The sequence below is a fragment of the Typopeltis vanoorti genome, chromosome 16, assembly GCF_054136105.1.
Source record: "Typopeltis vanoorti isolate ZY-2024b chromosome 16, IOZ_Tvanoo_1.0, whole genome shotgun sequence".
NCBI lineage: Eukaryota > Metazoa > Arthropoda > Arachnida > Uropygi > Thelyphonidae > Typopeltis > Typopeltis vanoorti.
In genome coordinates this window covers 71,611,492-71,627,550 of record NC_143564.1, presented here as the reverse complement: position 1 = coordinate 71,627,550, position 16,059 = coordinate 71,611,492, and the positions used below count along the sequence as shown (strand labels likewise).

The 16,059-nt window shown below is 35.3% G+C and overlaps 1 protein-coding gene across 3 annotated transcripts in view; it reads right to left on the bottom strand.

Annotated features, from left to right (window-relative positions):
- The window catches only part of LOC150098121 (uncharacterized), a 120,600-nt gene that overhangs the window by 12,644 nt on the left and 91,897 nt on the right, over positions 1–16,059 (bottom strand). For all 3 annotated transcript variants that reach the window (XM_090406178.1, XM_090406179.1, XM_090406180.1), the window contains exon 5: positions 35–67. In XM_090406178.1, coding sequence (XP_090262304.1) covers positions 38–67 — 30 coding nt within the window. In that variant the 3' untranslated portion in view covers positions 35–37. The remainder of the gene's footprint in view (positions 1–34; positions 68–16,059) is intronic.

Sequence of the window (16,059 nt, the reverse complement as noted above, 5' to 3'; positions counted from 1 at the left end):
TTTGATTTTAAAACATTTACATAATTTCACTTACTTTTCAAGCATCCTTTGCTTCATTGACGCATTCCTAAAGAGAATAAATAAATAAATATCTGCATGCGCTACTGATATCTGTTCAGGAGAAATAAAAGGTTTTATAATTTATTACTGTGCTATTATTCAATTGGTATCTGTCAGATACCTTTAGACTAGTGGCCAAAATTGTGGAAACCTTTGGAAAAAGTGTATTTTTGAGGTTTGATGCCTCATAACACCACTTTTTTTTGGTGTAATACTATAAAATTATATATCAATGGAAAGATAATTTAATCAAGAATGTAATGCAACAAAGATTGTTCAATTATCTGTATTCTATGAAAAGTTATAGCCAAATAACCAGAAAAAAGAAGCACAACTTTCTTAGGTTGATATGAAGTAGCTTTCCTTCATTTGAATGTAGCCAATGAGCATGAGTTAGAGAGCTAATCAGGTGTCATCTTGTTTTGGCAATGAGCCAATAAGGTCACAGTAGGATTCAGTTATTGATGTCATGTATTGGAGCTGAGAGGAGAACATTTGTCAGTGTGTTATGTGATTGCTATTAAGTTGGTTGTTTTTTTTTGTGTTCTTTCATTTAGTGAGTTTGTAAAACGTAATAAAATTAAAAAATGGTGCAAAGAGTTGACTGGTCACCCAGAAAGTGATGTAAAATAGTACTATTAAGTGAACAAGGCTACAGTTATGAAGAAATTAGAAGAAAAATTGGTGGAAACTTAACCAAAGGTGGCATTTCTAAATTTTTGAAGAGGTGTAAGGAGACTCAGTCACTACAAAAACAGACTGGTAAAAGCAGGAAAAGGTGCACAACAGCAAACGATGATAGAAGAATTGAGAGACTATGCCTATGTGACAGAAGAAAATCATCAGGGTGTATACAAGATGAAATGGCGCAATACGATGAAGTTGAGTGCAAGGACTGTTCGGCGCAGACTGCAGGAATTTGATCTAAATGCTAGAATTCCATGAAAAAAGCCATTTTTATCTCTCAAACAAAGGTTGAAAAGATTAAATTGGACTAAAACCCATGCTAACTGGACAGCAGAACAATGGGACAGTGTTATTTGGAGTGATGAGACCAAAATATCCCTGTTTAGGTAGTGATGACATAAAATACATAAGGAGAAGATTTGCATCCTGATTGCATTATACATACCGTGAAACTCCCACTTAGTGTTATGATCTGGGGTTGTATGACATCAAAAGGTGTGGGCAGAATTTATGTGATTAATGGGAATATAAATGCCCAAAAATACATCAATGAAATACTTGACCCCAAACTGAAGCCTTCTGCACGTGATCATTTCCAAGATAATGAAGCATTTGTATTTCAACAAGATTCAGCTCCATGTCATGTTGCTGCTGTGTGCAAAAAGTGGTTTCAGGATTCAAGATAATCATATTCCACTGCTGGATGGCCTGGGAATAGCCCAGACCTTAACCCAATCGAAAATCTATGGAGCCGACTAAAGAAACATGTTAGTCAGAAGCAATCCACCAATAAAACCCAATTAATAGAAGCAATAATTCAATCTTGGTTTCAAACAGCTGCAGAACTAAAAAAATTGGTTCACTCCATGGGAAGGCGTTGTAAGGCCGTAATTAACGCTAACAGTTACCCGACTAAGTATTAACTCACATTGTGAGAATTTTTGTATATCTCATTTTTTCTATGTGTTTCACTTTTCTTCTTTATAACTGCTGTTCTAATAAACTAGCAGCCAAAATCCTCCATAAAAGTTATTGCATTACATTCTTGATTAAATTATCTTTCCATTGATATATATATAAATTTTATGGTATTACTGAAAAAAAAAAAAAGGTGTTATGAGCCATCAAACCTCAAAAATACACTTTTTCCAAGAGGTTTCCACAATTTTGGCTGCTAGTGTACATTTATTCATTTACACTCTCATGCTAAGAGACATTACAATTACTTCTGAAACTAATCTTACTAAAAACATGCATGTGTGTCAGAAATATACTAGAAACAGATGAAACAGTTTAACATGCAGAAACAAGATTTATTAGCTATTATATTTTGCCACTTGTTACAAGGACATCTTCCAAGATAGCATTAAGGAATGGTAAGGCAACATTTAAAAGTACCATGTCTCACACTCACTGTGTTTACAATTTACATCTCAGCCATACTGCATGCACAAGAGAGCTCACTGAAGTTATAAAGAAATAATTCAAATTTGGATGGCAGAGTAGTGTTTCAGAAGTTGAAAACACATGCAGCTAATTCAATTTCCAATTGTTTAGTGCAAAGTAAAATCTTTTCTTGTACATTTTGGGATGTTATAAACACATGAAATATTAGCATAAAATAAAATATGTAATTTGTAAACAGATATCTCACAGAAATGCATTTTCTGTAAAAACTTGTTTATTCATTTAATTGGTTTTTTGATTGTTCTATTATCTACAAAGTGAAGCAGATGCAAAGATGAGGGAATGTGGTACTGAAGAGTGATTTTCTAAATGTTCTATGGAGTAATAATCAGCTAATTGCAGAACAGATAAAACCACCCATCACAGTTTGTTCAATTTGTCTGTACAACTTTTTTTTTTTCCCTAAATGAAACAGCCTGACTTGATAGTAAATTGAAATAAATCAACATCTTTGTGGAAACCTCTCATAGAAAATGAAAAGTTTCCTGGAACAGTATATATTAGTGTTTAGTGACACCACATCAATGGAAATCATATCAGTATCAAGTAAACAGAACTCCTTTACACATCAGTGTTATTTTTATTGTAAGAGTGGCCAGTAAAGTTTCAAAGTTGATCTCAAGGTAAGTGCTATTGATTGGTCAACTGCACTACATGACATTGAGGTTAGAGAACTAGATAATACACTGGAAAATATCAGCCAGAATTAGTATGAATTTAATGGATGAATTTATCGTATATTTAATCACAAAAATATCATTAGTTCCAGCAAACAGAAGCTAAAACTGATTCTAAAATTTAAATGGTTAGAGCAAAAATATAAGTTCTCAGCCTTTACTGACCTATATTGAAAATAATAAATTGATTCATAAGTTTAAGTAACACTTAACCCATGATAATTTGAATGTACTGTCAAAATGTCCAGATTTTTCTTCAGTTTCCACGTCAAATACCATACCTGGAATTTATGTCAGTTACAGTGTTTGTAAAAGGGAATCGGAGAATTATGTAGATAAAGCTACTAAATTAAGTTTTATATTCAAAACCACCACCAAATATATCATAATTATATCTGTGTCTTTCTACATTGTAAGAATAATGCAGGGTGGCCATAAATTATCTTTCCCTCTTTGGAGGTATCTGTAGCTAAAACTAATACATGGAATGAGAACACGTTTTATATTGAGACTTTCGACGGCATGGGGAGATGAATTCTGCGAAAAAAAGATTTATTACCAAAAGTTGCCACTAGAGGAAATTTTGGCACTGGAGGAACTAAAAGCAGTCAAATATATTTGCAGTAAATGCAAGTAAAAAGGATTATGCGAATTTTACTGTGCGTACATGACAGCAGCACCACAATTCCATTTGAAAAGGGATTGGGAACATTCAGGCAGTTATTCGAATGACTGCCGAATTGTGCTTAATATGCATCCTACCTTGCCCTCAGCATGCTTTATTTGTTAAGTTGTTTTACTTTAAACAGTGCAATGCCGTAGCGGCCATTCGGGAATTTAGAAGGCTTCATATCCTGCATACAGGTTCTATGTCAGCTGTAACACTGAGCTAAGTTTGAAGAAACTGGATCACTAGGAGTTAGACTGGCAGAGGACGGAAAGCAGTGTAAGAAAAGACAGTAACAGACGTTTCTACTGCAGTGTACGATGACACAGGGACCAGTACTGGTCCAAGCGCTCGCCAACTTGATATGGCTTAGTCTTGAAAATCTTACGGAAAATGCTTCACTTCTGTCCGTATAAGTTCAGTCGTGTGCAAGCACTAACTACCGCAGATTATGGTAAGTGCATGACCTTCGCTTTAACGTTTCTTGCCCGAATGGAGGTCGACAATGACTTGCCCGAGAGAATATTGTGGGGTGAATGAGGCTCATTTTTATCTGAATGGGTCGGTCAACACTCACAACTGCAGAATTTGGTCATCTGAACATTCCCAAGCGATCCAGCAAGTACCCACTGCATTCTCCAAAAGTGACCGCGTGGTGTGGTTTCACAGCCGATTTCATAATAGGACTAAATTTTTTTAGTGTATTATCCCTACAGGTCCTGTAACCTGCTCCATTACTAGAGAGATTTATCGACGAATGCTGGAAAATTTTGTAATTCCTGCATTGCAGTAAAGACAATTTGGACTCCATAATTTTTATGCAGGACACACATTGAATGTTCAGTACAGTGCCTTTTACGCTAGCATTTCAGTAATGAGAGGGTTATCAGTCAGTTCTTTCCGACGGCATGGCTGCCTTGATCCCAGGACATCACTCCATGTGACTTTTAGCTGTGGAGGTATTTGAAATCTGTTGCGTATGTTGGTGGCATTCCTAACTTGCATGTCTTGAAAGAGAACATAAAACAGGCTGTTATGAACATCCAATCCAACTCCTTATGCTCAGCTGTAGAGCATGTCGTACACTGGATGCAATTTGTTGTACACAAGAAAGGTCAGCACACTGCAAATCGTGTATGTGGTCCAGGGGACCCTGATTCTGATGAATAAAACATTATTTCCTGTGAGTTCAATTACTACATTAAAATCTGTGTCTCTCGCAAGTGGTTGTTTTAGTTTAATTATTATTCTTATCATCATTGTAACGCTCCACATATCCAGCTGGAATGAGTGCCATGGCTGTCGCTTACACCGTTGAAATGTTATTCCATTTTATCTGCCTTTAATGTAATTATCCACTTGTTTTCGGCTCTGCCAAAATTTCCCTTATCGGTGACATTTGGTACTAAATCTTTTTTTCGCAGCAATCTCCCCATGCCTTCAAAAGTCTCAATATAAAATTTGGTCTCATTTCATTTATTGGTTTTAGCTACAGATGCCTCCAAAGAGGGAAAGTTATTTTATGACAAGACAGAGGCAACAGCACAGTGTTGATAAACACTATGCAACATAACTGGAAATTCAGTGTTTGTGCTAAGAAAGAGAGCCACCAAACGCTGAATGGTAGACACCAATAAAGAAAAAAAACAATATAAATAAGTTATTAGAGAAAATGCATTCCTGAGAGACATCTACTGTTTATACATTACATATTTCATGCTCAAGTTCCACATGTTTATAACATCCCAAAATGCAAAAGAAAAGATTTTACTTTGCATAGTTGACTGGACTGGTTCTCATTCTCCCATATGCAGCCTAGCTAAACTCTATCTATTCAACCTTTGCTGGCCAAGCTTATATTAAGCATAGCATTGCTTGATACTGAAATGATAATTTCCACTGATGTTGCATCACTAGACCCTAACATATACTATAAGAAATTCTTCTTTCTATGAGAGGATTTACATAGATATTGTTTAACTTATTTAAATTCATTCTCATATTATATTATGTTATTTTGCTTGGAAAAGCAAGTTGCACAGGTGGATTGATGAACTATGTTGATCAGTCCTATCTTTCCTGTATTGGAGTACTTTATTGAATGCTTAGAAAGCCAACTAGTTAATATCAGACTATCAATATCAAATTCAGACTTGCAGCTGACTTCATTTTGTAGGGCATTTTTGCAGTAGTCGCACTCGAAGACCAAATTATGAATTATTGAACAAGAATCAAACATTGTGTTTCCCTTCTTGGAAATACCATAAGTTCGTAGGTCAGTATATTTAATAATTCTTACATCATCCACCACTAAACTAAACATCCAAATTCATATTTATAAATTTAGGGACACAAAACACACGTGTTGAAAAGATTATTTTACTAATTATTAATAAAATAACTTACGTTTCGACCCACGTATTGAGGTCATCATCAGAAGGATACACGTGTATAGGAACCAAGCTACATGCTGTTGCACTCTATGAGTGTAACAGTATGTGCATTCTATAGAGTGCATATTCATACTCTATAGAGTTTAAATAACCTTAAAAGAAAGAGTAAACATCCAAATGTTGATACACCAAGCTTACTCCAACTATTTCAAGTCAGTGTGTCAGATGAGCCAAACAACATAAAAACTATCATAATTGCTAATAGATAGCAATCTATCATCCAGTGGATCTTTGTTAAATATCAGCCCTTAGCTGGACTTCAGTGATAATAATTCCCAGTATCATTAACATTAGATCTTCATGGAATTAAATAACCTCATGATGCCCCCCCCCACACACACACACAACACACACCGTTACACACAAAGCTCATGAATTTTGACTTAAAATTGTTCACAGTTTCTGCACTCGCTACACTTTCAAGCAATATCATGTGCTAATCATTCTCCATGCAAAAAACCTGCTCTTCACTCTGGTATCCTATATACAACTCCTTTCTATGAAACAATCTCTACCACATGAATTTGGTAACAATCCTTCACTAACTCATATGTCCCAATCATGTCCCCCCCCCTCCATTCACCATGCTACAAATGACACTTCCACAATCTGTTCTCATACTCAACAATATCTTCTCCAAGGTATCTCAGTCTCTTGAAAATCAGACAAGTGACTAGATCTATGTTTAGTAATCAACAGGGTTTTTTAAATTAAAGTACCTCCTATTAAGAGAAATAAAACGAGAGGGAGAACCAGTAGACAAAGTAGCCTCAAACTTTGTGGCTACCCTAATCACAGCTCATGGGAAAGAAACTTTGATAATAAAAAAAAAATTAGTACAAAAATGATTGATAGGAAATGTGACCTGTGAGCAAGAAAAGATAGTGGAATTTTGCATACCACATGAGCCATAAAGCAGTGTAAATGCCTTATGACTCCCTCACAAGACTGACTAGTCTTGTGAGTCATGTCAGTCTAACTAGAATGACTAGTCAGTCTCACAAGACTGACTCTAGTCATTTGACTTGCACGATGGGGTTCACTTTGCTTGAATGTACCTTGTTTGTGAAGTGTTTCTATAGGAATGGGGAAAATGCAGCAACACTTTGCAAGTACAGGAGCCTAAAGACTGCAATTTTCAAAAAAGGTCCAATGACACCAAATGCAGTTCGACAGATGGTTCATTGACTTGAAGAGACAGGCAGTTTGGCAGTCCAACCAGGAAGAGAGCAAAAATCTGAAATTCTGCTAATGATAGTTAAATCAGTGTTTATGTCCAGTTAAATCAGTGTTTATGTCCATGCAGTGCAGATTCTGTAGCAAGACAATTACATTTGCCATACACACAGTATGGAGAACTTTGCATAAAGCATTGCAATGCTACCGATATAAACTCGGCCACAGCCATTAGTTGCAAATTGGAGATGCCAGCATCTGAGAAACATTTGTGTTGACATTTCTGTCATGCATATAGATGGATGAGGATTGGCCTTGGAACATCCTATGGAGTGATGAAGTGTATTTTCATGTTTGTAGAACAGTAACCACTCAAAACTGCTGCATCTGGGCTACAGAGAATTCCCATGCATTTTAGCAAGTTCCCTTGTATTCACTAAAGGTCATAGTATGGATAGAATTTACAGCCAAGTTTATTATCAGGCTGTTTTTCTTCAAAGAAATCCACTGCACCGGGCAGGTGACCAGCACAGTCACAGGTGTGCATTATCGGGACATGTTAAGCAGTTTCATTATCCCACAAATGCAGCAAAAAGGGTTCCTGCCTGAACATGACAGTGTTGATGCAACATGAAGCATCTCCTCATAAGACATGAAGTTCAAAAATTCTTGCATTAGCATTTCACAGAGGATAGTTGTAATCAGTCACTCATTTTCTATGAAATAGCCAGACCTATGCATTCACCAGACCTTAATCCCTGTGACTTTTGGCTTTGGGGTTACCTCAAAAGCATGGTGTATCAGGGCAAAGTTCTTCATCTGGCAGATTTGAAAGACAAAATTGCACATCACATGCAAAACCTTTCAGCAGCTCAGTTGTATTCTGCTGTAGACAATGATGTATGGTGGTATCAGCTACTGGTCCTGCACAAAGGTCAACACATTGAGTCTCACTTCCATTGATCATTCAGATCTCCCTGACAGCTACTTGAAGCATATCAACTCTGTGTGATATGTTTTTTGTATTACATTATTTTATGAAATAATAATCACATATCATCCAGTTCACATTAATGTAATTTTCTTCTGCTCATGGTGCCATATTTACCCCATCGGTCATATTCTGAATTAATTTTTCTTATTGTTAAATTAAATCTCTTTCCCCATGATAAGGTATCCACCAAGTCCGAGAGTATTTTGTCTACTGGTTCTCTCTACAGATTGCTCTGAATAGGAGTATTCTAATTTGAAACAACCTGTATAAGTGGCCTGATCAAGCCAATGCCATTATATAAGAGAACCATAAATACTTTAATTATACTTACCAAGGTCTTCCTCATTACTTGTATAATCCATTGTGGCAATTCTAGCAATGTGACCAACTTTAGGCTCTTGTTCCTCATCTGCTCCACCTTTTTCAACCCCCCCTTCCCCAATCATATACAGGAATATCCTGCTTTGTGACATTTTGCTTTTCAACGATTTGATCATATGACACTTTTCAATTATGACCGATTTCCATTTATACAATGCTGCATTTGCTCATACAACAGTTTTAGCAAATGTGATACTCCCATGAATCAATCAAAGCACAGTTTTCATTAACAACACCATTGCTCATTACATCTCTGTGTTTTGATGTTGCTATAAATTATGAACTGCTTATAACTTATTTTATTGTTGATAAGAATGGTAGATAAATTTCAAAGTAAGGGCGCTGCTGCTGCTCCAGTGAAAAGAAGAAGAGACATACACCTATTACATTAGATACTAAGATTAAAATTATTAAATTTAGTGATGATGGTGTATCAAACACTGAAGAGGCTACAGACTAGGCTTACATCCAACTTCTTTTGTTACAGTTGATAAAAACAAAGATATAAAAGTGCTAACCAGTTAATACTACAGTTATCTGTAATGTGACTATCTTATTGCTGAAATGGAAAAACTTCTAATCGTATAGATCAGCGCTTCCCAAACCGTGGGCTGCGATCCCCTTGGGAGCTGTAAGTTTTTTGAAGGGGGCCGTGAAATGATGAAAACAAATTTAAAATGTTTTAAGACTAAGTAGATTTTTTTTTATCTTTTAAAAGAAATGTATTTAATTTTTATTATTTCTTTTTTTGTTATTTTTTATATTTTAATGGAAAAAATCGCACATTGGTGTTGGTTCACAAATTTTGCTTCCTGCGTATTTAGGCGCTTAATGAATATTAGTAAATATATGCTTATTCATATAAATTTTATTTCAAAATATTTTGAAATATAAGATGTGGCATGTCAAATGTGTATGTAAGATGCTAAAAATGTAATATTTGCATTTGTTTTTGCAATATTCGCTGTGTATGTTTTATATTGAATATAAATACAATAAATGTTATAATAATATATGCCTGTATTACGATATTTTTTTTGAAGGGGGAGCCGTGAAATATTTTAATTTTTCCAAAGGAGGCCTTCACATCCATAAGTTTGGGAAGCACTGGTATAGATTAATGACCAAACTGGTTGGCATGCCCTTAAGCCAAGATGATCAGAATAACTTTTTGATTTATGAAAATTATTCTAAAATTTTCATTTGCATGTATATGACATACATAAATGCTTTATTTGCATCATTTACGCATATATATAATTGCTTAAAAATGTTGTTAAACCATTACATGCATCTATAAGTGAAAAGAAAAAAAGAGCAATGATTTGCTATACGACAGCAGTCTGGAATCTACTATGACCAGGTATGCCTGTACTCTGCATCCCATTCTTGCTTACTAAATTTCAATATTCTGCAGATGAACTGGTAGTTCTACTCACTTGTCCATTCATATAATCTACAAAATCTGCTTTACTATCAAATTTCTTCTCAACTTTACATTTTCTGCGAAGAACTGCATATCTCCAGTTAGATGTATCCCAGTATTATTAACATACAAGTTAAATGATAATAGCTCCAAGCAGACACTAATGACCTTCCTCTTCTGGGACACTCCCTCTCCACCCATACACAACTTACTGATACCTATCTGACAGCAAACTGCCTATCCATCTGATCTGTTATTCAACCCTGTCCAATTTAGTTACCAACGTATCTTGTGCCAATCTACCATGATCTTTATCCAGTACATTTGTTACCTTATTGTGATACAAAGTAGAGTGCTACCCCCCCTTCCCCCTTTAATAAACCTGTGATGAGCATCACAAAGTACAGCTATTAACAATCCAATTCTATATTCTAGCTTTCGCCGACTTCTCCAACACTTTCAGACACACATACTAATCTGTAATTCATGGTATCACTTTTATCACTCCTCCTCCTTGTGAAGTGAAACAATGTTATCCCTTGTTATTTATCTTCACAGTATTTGCCCTTGTAACAAATGGCAGAATATCTTCTTCTTCAACCTTTTGGTTCTGTCCACTGCTGGACGAAGGTCTCCACCATGGTTTTCCAGACCACTCGATTTTCTGCCTCTCCCATCCATCTCACTCCTGCAATTTGTTCCAGTTTATCCTTCCACCTTCTTCTCAGTCTTTCTCTTTGTCTTGCTCCATTAATTGGTCTCCACTCTGTTGTTTTTTAGTCCATCTCCTGTCACTGCATCTGGCAATATGGCCAGCCCATCTCCACTTACCTGCTTAATGTATTTTACAATATCCATGACACGTGTTTGAGATCTTATCCAGGTATTTGTCTTCCTATCTCTTAATGTTATTTTTAGCATACTTCTCTCCATGTGATGTTGTGTTCTCAGCTTTTTGTTTAGAGTTAAAGTCCATGTTTCTCCTCCGTATGTTAGGACAGGAAGTATGCACTGGTCGAAAGCTTTCCTTTTTAGACTCATAGGGATGTCACTTCTGAATATGTCTCCCACTTTCCCATAAGCCATCCATCCAAGGTGAATTCTTCGTTCTTTTCTTTGGCAATCCTCAAAGGATGACAATTGGCCCAAATATACATATTAAGTAACTTGTTCTATGTCATGGTTTTCAACTTTGACAGTTCTATGGTTTATGTATTTATTCATCATTATTTTTGTTTTTTCTCTATTTATTTTTAATGCAATTACTCTGGAGGCTTCATTTAGCTGATTTAGCCTTTCTTCCAGATCTCCAAGATTATCTGCTATCAGGACAACATCATCTGCAAATTTCAGATGATGCAGCCTTTCTCCATTTATGTTTATTCCTTTTGTTTTCCAATCAAGGCTTCTAAAGACTTCCTCTAGTGCAGCTGTAAATAATTTGGGAGATATGGTGGCCGGCTGCCTTTTTGTATTGAAAACTTTTCACTGTTTTTATATAATTTAATTACAGAAGTTGCATTATTGTAAATATGTTTTAGTGTTTCAATGTATGGTTTCTCAGTTCCCTGGGTTTCAAGTGCTTTTAGTGTTGCAGATGTTTTAACTGAATCAAATGCTTTTTCGTAGTCTATATAGGCCAGACATAAGGGTTCATTGTATTCAGTTGATTTTTCATGAAATTAAAAACTACAGACCTATAAGCCTACTCCCCACCACATATAAAGTCTTCACATCATCATCATCATATCAAGGATTTATGCCTAGCATGGCCTGTTTAGTGTTGCAGATGTTTTAACTGAATCAAATGCTTTTTCGTAGTCTATATAGGCCAGACATAAAGGTTCGTTGTATTCAGTTGATTTTTCAATGAGCTGTCTTAATGTGTGAATATGGTCCAAAGTAGTGTAATTCTTCCTAAATTCAGCTTATTCACAGGATTGCATTCCCTCTAGTTTAGATTTTATTCTATTATTTATAATTTTTGTGAAGACTTTATGGTGGAATGAAAACAGAAAGATTACCAAAACAAGCCATTAGGGAAAAGAAAACCAGGACGTCCTCTTAAACGATTCAACGATGACTTCTAAGGCCGGAACAGGTCATGCTAGGCCTAAATCCTTGATACGCTGATGATGATGATGATGATGTGAAGACTTTATATATGGTGGGAAGTAGGCTTATAGGTCTGTAGTTTTTAATTTCTTCCTTATTGCCCTTTTTAAAAATTAATATTAGAAGTGAATTGTTCCAATTTTTTAGAATTTTTCTCTGTTTTAGGCATTTATTAAAGAGTTTAGTCAGCTGTTTGATGACAGGGCTTCCTCCCAGTTTTAAGAAGTCTACCATAATTCCATCTTCTCCTGGGGATCTTTCCATTCTTCATTTCCCACCATTCCATTTCCACTTCACCTTGTAAGATCTTAGGGGCATCGTATCCTTCCTCACTCGAGTTATCCATAGATGATTCTTGGATGTCTCGGTCTTTGTCTTCATAGAGTTCAGTATAAAATTCCTGAATTCTTTTGATTATTGCATCTCTATTTTTTATAAGTTCACCATTTTTTCCTCTTACAGCAGCTATTTCCTTTGTTCCAACTGATAATGTTCATCTTAGGACCTTCATATTACTATTGTTTTCTATTGTTTCTTTAATTTTCTGATTATTATTATACAATCTAATTTCATGTTTCATCCTTTTACGTATAGTTTTACAAATTTCTGCATATTCCATTTTATTGGTGTTCAAATCTCTTTTCATATCTCTTCTTTTCTTCATTAGATCTAAGGTTTCCTGTCTTAGTTTTTCCTCTCTTTGGTGCCTTTTTACACCTATTTCTAGTGCACAATTCGTGATAGATTTTGTTAAGATTTCATTACCATCATCGACGGTAATAGCTGTGTTTAACTTTTTTTAGTTCATTTTTGAGTGATTCTCTATAACAGCTTTTATTGTAGTAGAGATTTTGTAGATTCACTAAATTGGACTTTTTTCTTATAAGCTTATTTTGTTCCCATTTTTTGTTGATTCATACTTTTGCCCTTACTAGTCTGTGGTTACTTGTTGTATTGAATCTATTAAGCACTTCGGTATTATTTATTATATATCTTCTGTTGGAGAGGATGAAGCCTATTTCATTGTAAGTTTGTCCATTTGGGCTTCTCCAAGTCCAATTCCAGTTGATTTTCTTCTTGAAAAAGCTGTTCATAATAAAGAGGTTATTTTCTTCTGCAAATTCAATAAGTTTTTCTCCTCTTTCATTCCTCTGTCCAAATCCAAATTTACCAATGGAGTTCAGATGTCATCTCTGCTTCCTATCTTAGCATTAAAATCACCTATTATAATTATGTAGAATTCTTTAGCATTATTTAATGTGGATTCTAATGTTTCATAGAAATCTCTCTCTCTTCATCTGGATGGTCCATAGTTGGGGCGTATATTTGTATGATTTTCAGTTGGTATCTTTTATTTATGAAGAGACTTAGTTCAGCTATTCTTGATGTTATTTTATTAACAAACAGGACATTGTCCTTGATTGTTTTATTTATTAGGAATCCTACACCACCAGTTGAGTTTCTGTCACATTCACAGTGGTAGAGTAGATGCCATTTTTTAATCGCATGAGAGTTTCTTCTTTCCTTCTTATCTCTGATAGGCCCACAACGTCCCATTTTATATGGTCCAATTCCTTCATCAGTTCTTCCAATCTATCATCATCCCATAGAGATCTGCAGTTATATTTTCCTAATAATATCCTTTTATCATTGTGCACTGTAGGTGGTTTCATTGTAGCTAGTGGAGATTAGCATATTTTTCGACCTAGACCTTCTGCCTAAGTCCAGGACACACCCTTTTTTATGCTGGGCGACAGACAAGCCAGTATGTAATTTTCCTACTTGATTCATCATTTGTATTGTACTCATGGGTAAGTATTTGGCCTTATACCACCACGCTGGTCAGACGGGTTGGTGCCTCACAATAGCGCATAAGATGAAATGACACAGCAAAATAGGAAAGATTCACCCCTAGTCCTTGAATACTCTAATAGCATTGGGGGTAAGGAGCAAGAAAGAAGCAAGGAAGGAAGGAAGAGGAGGGACCAATCTATAGATAATATAACAGATGTATATCACATGAAGTAAGGAATGGTCCAGCATCAGGTACCTTGGGTTTTTCACTCCCGTACTCACTAAAGTGAGCCCCTGAGGAGTTATTTGATGAGAAGACTTATTGGCAAGAGAGATTAAATATTGTTTTCTACATGTGTTAAACCACCATTATCCATGTTTTTATTCCTGAAAGTTGAGTAAAGATAAAGACTTGAGCTCAACTTCCAGGAAGTGATCCTTGTTCTGCCCACCTCGCCTAATCTGTCTTGCTATCCAATAAAAAAAAAGGACATAATGCTCAAACCATAAGATCTATATTACTAACTTGTGTTGGTAACAGGGATTTTACAACACTGCTGCTATTATGCCTTCTTTGATTCTTGTTTACCAACCAGTCACTTCCATTCCCTTAGTATGCAAAATGTTATATGTTCATTAATAATTATATTATTTTTACAATGGGGGGTCCATTCTCTGCTGTGCACTCCCCCCCCCCCCCAAGTCCTTCAGTGATATTTTCCCTAAGTTTATATTTTCATAAATTTTTTGCATTGTCTGTTCAGTTGATTTTCCCCAAGAACATTCTTGTCACTCAATTCAATAACTTCTTACTAGTTCTACATTGGCATCCTTTATGTTTTCTTCTTGTCATGATAATGGCATTGTCACCCTTATTACTTTAATAACTTCTTGTTGCTACTGAAAAAATTACAGGAAAACCTCGCTTAATGTGATTAATTAATCCATCAATTAATGCACACTAAGCAAAATCACATTAAGCAAATGCAATAAAGAATAGGAATAATTATAATTTATCCATCAGGTAGCGTAAATTTAAAAAAAAAATTTATAAGCTGTATAAAATCATCGAAGTTAATAAAAATCAGTTGCTTAAATTTTTATTTAATGTCTAAACATTTGAATGAGCTACTTTTTTTTACAAAAAGTATTAAGTAAAGATGTTTGAATGGTGCTTGACTTTTTCATCTTGTCATGCAATTTGTGATAGCTGGAGATTGCTTTATCAAGATTTTGGCAGACTTTGAAGCTTTGTTCCATGTCAGGATCACCCATCATTTTCCTTTTGAAAATTCAAACAAAATTTAGGTATCTAAATTAAAGTAAAATGAAGGAAAAGTGATTGAGCAAGAGAACAGAGTTTGCATATGTGCTTGTGATAATAGTTTTGAGACAACTGCCAAGTGTCTCTGACCACCACCCGTAGCACTGCCACTGCCTGCTACATTGACAAGTGCTGCCACTCGCTGCAGATTGGCGACAAAAAATTTCACATAACGTAAAAAATTGTGTTAATTGATTAATCACTCGCTTAAAGTGGGAAATAGTACCATTTCATTCAATCTGACTGACTGATTATTGCGCATATTGACTTCACGTTAAGCAAGGTTTTCTTGTACTAATGGTTGATGTCATTTTAAGTTTGAGAGAGAGAGAGAGAGAGAGTGTGTGTGCTGAAGTGCTTTTGTACCACCCATACTTAAATTGAAACGACTGTTTTTTCATCACAAAAATTTTGGAGGCTTATCCTGATTAACAATGAGCAGTAACTGAAACCAAGTTTATTTTATTTATCATATCTTACTGTCTGTTATATGGTATCTGTCATAATGCAGATCAAAATACCTACATTAATAAGTTATTATTAGTTTTTTGTGCCTACAAGTTTCTAGTAATCCATAAAAAAGAGATTATTTTTGCAGAATTTCAATAGAAAAAGAGAATTTCAAGCAGTACTTGATATTATCATATTTAGCACAAATCACAAGCTCTCATCAAACGATCTATCTTCTGACTTCTGCAACTGGGTTACCAGCTTTCTGGTCTGGACACACAATATGTGTGATGGTGAATAAATGGATGGATCTCTATCCTCAAACTCTGCAACCATCACTGCAAGGTCTTCCACTCTTCCAGGATGCTCAAAGCATCCTGGAAGAGTG